The sequence below is a fragment of the Trachymyrmex cornetzi genome, unplaced genomic scaffold (assembly GCF_001594075.2).
Source record: "Trachymyrmex cornetzi isolate Tcor2-1 unplaced genomic scaffold, Tcor1.1 scaffold1217, whole genome shotgun sequence".
In the NCBI taxonomy this organism is placed as follows: Eukaryota; Metazoa; Arthropoda; class Insecta; order Hymenoptera; family Formicidae; genus Trachymyrmex; species Trachymyrmex cornetzi.
This window is the reverse complement of record NW_017295781.1, coordinates 21,399-26,537: the sequence shown is the minus strand read 5'-3', so window position 1 is coordinate 26,537 and position 5,139 is coordinate 21,399. Positions and strand designations below refer to the sequence as shown.

General features: G+C 35.8%; 2 protein-coding genes across 3 annotated transcripts in view; one reads left to right on the top strand and one right to left on the bottom strand.

The window, feature by feature from the left end:
- Positions 1-1,476: 1,476 nt before the first annotated feature.
- LOC108768240 (basic phospholipase A2 homolog 1) lies at positions 1,477-3,538 on the top strand. The gene is made up of 3 exons (XM_018518607.1): positions 1,477-1,705; positions 1,797-1,906; positions 2,064-3,538. The coding sequence occupies exons 1-3, from the start codon at positions 1,605-1,607 to the stop codon at positions 2,228-2,230; spliced, it is 378 nt and encodes a 125-aa protein (XP_018374109.1). The 5' UTR covers positions 1,477-1,604; the 3' UTR covers positions 2,231-3,538.
- LOC108768229 (CDK5 regulatory subunit-associated protein 3) overlaps positions 3,539-5,139 on the bottom strand; it is an 8,207-nt gene continuing 6,606 nt past the window's right edge. For both annotated transcript variants that reach the window (XM_018518591.1, XM_018518600.1), the window contains 2 exons: positions 4,023-4,194; positions 3,539-3,684 (listed from right to left, as the gene is read on the bottom strand). In XM_018518591.1, the coding sequence (XP_018374093.1) occupies positions 3,613-3,684; positions 4,023-4,194 (244 nt within the window). In that variant the 3' untranslated portion in view covers positions 3,539-3,612. The remainder of the gene's footprint in view (positions 3,685-4,022; positions 4,195-5,139) is intronic.

The window sequence follows — 5,139 nt, the reverse complement described above, 5'->3', positions numbered from 1 at the left end:
CTGCATTGACGGTGGCGACACAGTATCAGACGGCGGTCTGGCAAAATCGGTAGCCACACACTTTAAGCACGAGCCCATGTCCGTGTGCTCGCCTGCGAGCACACGGCAGTGATGGGCTGTGTGGGAATTATTCTCACACGGGAATGTTCATGCGCATGCGTAAGCTGACGTCACAGTCACGTGTCGGCAGCTTTCACAGACGTATCTGAAACCGTTAGCCGTTAGGTGCCCGTGCCGGCCGTACTCCGTAAAGGGCTTTATGTCTTTACGAATTTTCGTGCATTTTTTGCGAGAGGTAGGTAATCTTTGTGTAACAAAAAGCAAAAATAAAAAAAATCCGCAATAGAAAATTATGATAATATAAGTTTGTTTGCGTCGTAATAAATCAGCTGCAGACGTAAAAAATAACAAACAAATATATTTCTTTATTATTATTTGTATTAACTATTTATTCTATTTGTTTAAAGGAACTTTCTTCTCTTTGTAACTCCCTTCATATTTCCTTCCTTGCTAGAGGCCTAACGATACCTCAGATCTTACCAAGATACATACATTACTGAGCAGCCATAGCGTTTGCTTAGTGCGCATGCGTCACTTTATTCCCACACAGCCCATCACTGGCGCACGGACATGGGATCGTGCTTGTATGTGTATTACAGCGCCACACCACGATAAATGGCCGAACTTATAGGCGTGGAAAAGTGACATTTTGACCAGTTTTGACGACGAAATTTGTGCACGGTGCCATTTCGTTATTATTTGCTGAATTGTGAAAATGTGACTTGTCTCGTACTTATCAAAGTCTTAATTTTCGATAAAAATTAAAGTTAGCTTGAAATTTTATACGTAAAAGTGTATATTTCACTCGTTTCAATAGCTGTTAAACCATGTGTTTCTGCCAGAATATAGCCTCACTTTACGAGCCTTTAACGACCATTTACTGACTATCAAGGGAGAAAAGGACAGTTTTCATCAATTTTTACAAGTGTTTTAAAGCGAACCCATCGTTTAATTTCATCCAAATTGTCTCTGTTTACAAATGGCATCGTGCGTAAATTAACGTGTCATTCTTCGCTTCTGACATCACGATTCCAACATGGCCGTCGCGACTACTCAGGGGCCTTAAAAACAAAAATTATATGGGAAATTAATGTTTTCAAAGACAATTTTTGATTTTAGAGCAGGAAATCTATTTCCTTGACCTTGACAATACATGTTAAGGTCAAGGTCATCCAAGGTGGGTTCGTTGTTTTCCAACGAAAATTATATGGGAAGAAGCGGAAATGTGACGTTATTTCTTAAATTTTTTTGTTTATAACTTTTTACCGAACAGCGACCGCCATCCAAAACCTGTTGGAGATCACTTAGGGTCATGACCTTGACAACATATGTGAAGGTCAAAGTCATTGAAAGTGGATCCCCTTTTGTATATATTTACCTGTTTTTTAAACTTTTTTAAAAAATAGCTTTTGGTAAAGTTTAAAAATGTTTTTAAAAAGATATGCATGTTATCTAGACTGATATAACTATGCCATTTCAGAACAAATGCAAAGGAGAATACGGGCCATACCAGATTCAAAAGAGGAGTAAAACATCTTTATAATATGGTAGTATGCGCTACGGGATGTAATCCTTTAGCTTACAAAGGATATGGTTGCTACTGCGGATTCCTGGGATCCGGTTATGTCATCGATGGTATCGACCAGTACGTTATTTACATCTGTAGGAAAGCAAATCACATCATTTACAACCACGAGTTTTTCTTCACAAGAAATAAATTAAATGTAATGTTCCAGATGCTGCAAGATGCATGATTGGTGTTACGACGCTACGGAATGTCCTATGTTCTCGGAATACTTCGTACCATATTACTGGAGATGTTATCATGGTTATAAACCTGTTTGTGGTTTGTTTATTGATTATTATTTATTTAATCTTTTCCTTATAAGCCAATATAACGTCTTTTCTACAAATTAAACTTGACTTGTTTATTTATGCTATACGACTATACGTAAATAAGGTGATATAATGAAATAAAACGATTCGTAAAATCTTTGTTACAGCGGTTGAGCATGGCAGTTGGGGCGGATCAGGATCTTGTGCTCAACGTTTATGCGAATGCGATCGTTCGTTAGCTGAGTGTCTGAAAAGATATCCTTGCCCTACTACCAAAGCAGTTTGTACTTCGTCACCATGGAGACTCGTACAGAATCTTTTCATGATTATATAAACATATTTTACAATAAGAGTAACTTATAAACTATTCTTTTTAAATAGCAGGTTACGTTTAAAAACACAAAAAATTCGCTTTACTTTGTAAGATTTGACTTTCGAGACATGAATCGCAATACCTAAAATTCACGACTTATACATATTATGTTAAAAAATTATATTCTTACTCACACAGCATACTTTCTTAAGACCTATAACGTTCTCTGAAAGTCTTTAGAACGTCCTTTGGAAGTATATTGTATGAGTAAAGGCCGAAAATTCAAATGCAAGAAAGTATTGATTACTCTTACAAATTACATATCTTTAGAGATACGTAAAAAAAAGGTCACGCTACAATCAACAACAATTATCATATTATAGTACCTATGTTTATTTTATTCGTTCTCTCTACCGTTACTTAAATCCGTTCTACCAAGGTAATAGATTTAGAATATACAGAGTGTCCAACGAGACTTCTCCAACCACCCACAGGAAGGTAGATGGGATCGAAATAAACATAAAAGTCCTTTATCGTTTAGCAATATCCGTAATAATAATCGAGATATTAATGTTTGCAATTGTACTAATGAGAATGCGCCGATAGAAACGGTTTCGGCCGCTCGAGGTATAGCCCGGCCCAGTTTGTCAAACGATGGATGCGCCGGCAAGAGAGGCAAGAGGGGAAGCGCGCCGTTGCTTAGCGCTCGGCATCGCCACTCACGCATCTCACCGCACCACACCAAAGGACTCGCGCGATTTTTTCCTTTCGATTTAGAGAAACGACAGATCACGATAGAAATTAATTAGATTTTCCGTAGATTTCCATAGGTTTCATCGCCTTCTCTCTTTCGACATTTTTATTCATCGAAGTTTATTATGGTTTGTATTTGTCCTATTTTTGCAATATTATTATTACATATGTAATGTAATCGCGAATGTGCGTAGCGGCCATCGCGCGAGTCCTTTGATGCGGTGCGGTAAGACGTGTGAGCGGCGATGCCGAGCGCTAACCAACAACGCGCTTTCCCTTTTGCCTCTCCTGCCGGCGCATCCATCGTTTGACAAACTGGGCCGGGCTATACCTCGAGCGGCCGAAGCTGTTTCTATCGGCACGCTCTCATTAGTACAATTGCAAACATTAATATCTCAATTATTATTATGAATATCGCTAAATGGTAAAGGACTTTTATGTTTATTTCGATCCCATCTACCTTCCTGTGGGCGATTGGAGAAGTCTCGCGGGACATCCTGTACAAGAATGAAAGGATTATATATATATATATATGTTACGGAACAACAAAAAGATTATATATATTACACAATAGCAAAGTCGTACTATCTTTGTGTATTATTAACATTTGATATATAATTTAACAATTTTTTTTCTCCTTTGTTTGATACCTACAACATATTTACACCTCCGGTTAAATGTACCGTCCGATTTTTGTATTTCTTAGAAATATCTCGCTCTATCTGTAATTAAATACAGTCCACTTTTTTAAAAGACATTTGAAAAAGTCGAAGTTTATTATTTTTGGCTTTCCACGATGTCGATTAGTTCTCTCATTGAATTTACTTCATGAACAGTTGTCATTGCATATTTTAACAATTGTATCGAGGGATTGATAGTGTTATAGTAACAATTTAATATTAACTGTATGCACTTAAATATTCAAACATTTAAGTATAGTAAAAAATAAAAAAATTTCTGCAAAGTAATGTGTGCGAAGCGCACGTATGCGATATCTAGTATAGAAAATAACAATATGTGTCATTATTTGATAACGTAGCATTGGAAAAAGGTGGCATACCTCTGTTTGCAATTCCTTAGTTCTTTGTATAATGAGTTTTAATAATGGACGTAATTTATCAATTTGATTCCGAGTGTCATCTTGCTTTTGTAGCACAGTTTCTTGTTGAGTTACCATTCTATCAATCAAGTTTAATTTTTGCTTTAAAATAACAGCTACTATGTCCACGTATCTGAGATAAAAATATGTACATATTAAAGATCTGTAAACAAAAAAAAAATATATATATATACACAAGGTGTTTGATAAGCAACGATAAAACTCTCTCAGGGATAGAGCGAATTAAACTGAGTCGAAAAGTCTCAGTTAACCAGAAGTTAACCAGAAAAATCACCGAATATGGATTTTCAATAATTTTTTACTCAAGTACTCACTTTTACTCAAGTATAATTTTATAGAAAAATAGCAAGTGACAAAAATTGTTTATTTTCTTCTAATAGTTCTGAAAATTTTTCAGAATTTTTTAGTAGGAGAGACCGGGGACAAAAGTAACACGGGACAATAGTAACATCGTCAATATTTCTTAAACTATAACAGATATATGTATGTGGCCGCGTGGTAAAATTCTATAAACAGATAGGCATTGAATCGTTCGTTACATGCTGATTTTCGCGGAACGTGCACGAGTGCAGAAGCAGAAATTACTTTTTTCATGCATCAAGTAACTTTTATTGCGTGCACAAAATTCACAATAGTTTTTTTTCTTTATAACAAAGGTATAATGTATTATCTTAATATGTTTTAATGATTACACAGGCCTGTAAAATTGGAGGTGTTGAAAGTTGATTGGGATTTAACTATATTTTCTTACGTAATTTTTCGCGCTGAATCCGAATCCGGCGGCAGAATTGCTCTATCACGTCAGGTTTTTGAAAAAAGTGAGGTTAAAAGTGTCAAAATTGACGTTTTTTGACATATTTGTGATTTTTTTGCTAGCGAAGTAAATTTTTTTTCTGCTTTTGTTTACGCCATCTGAAAGTGTCAACATTTATCTTCAAAATATATTTTTTTTAACGCCGTACGCTTTTTTTTCACCGAGATAATCTCTGTGTAGTCACACAAAGAAAAACATTTTTGACACAAAATGTTTGTGTAATTACGCAGAGACTAGCTATGT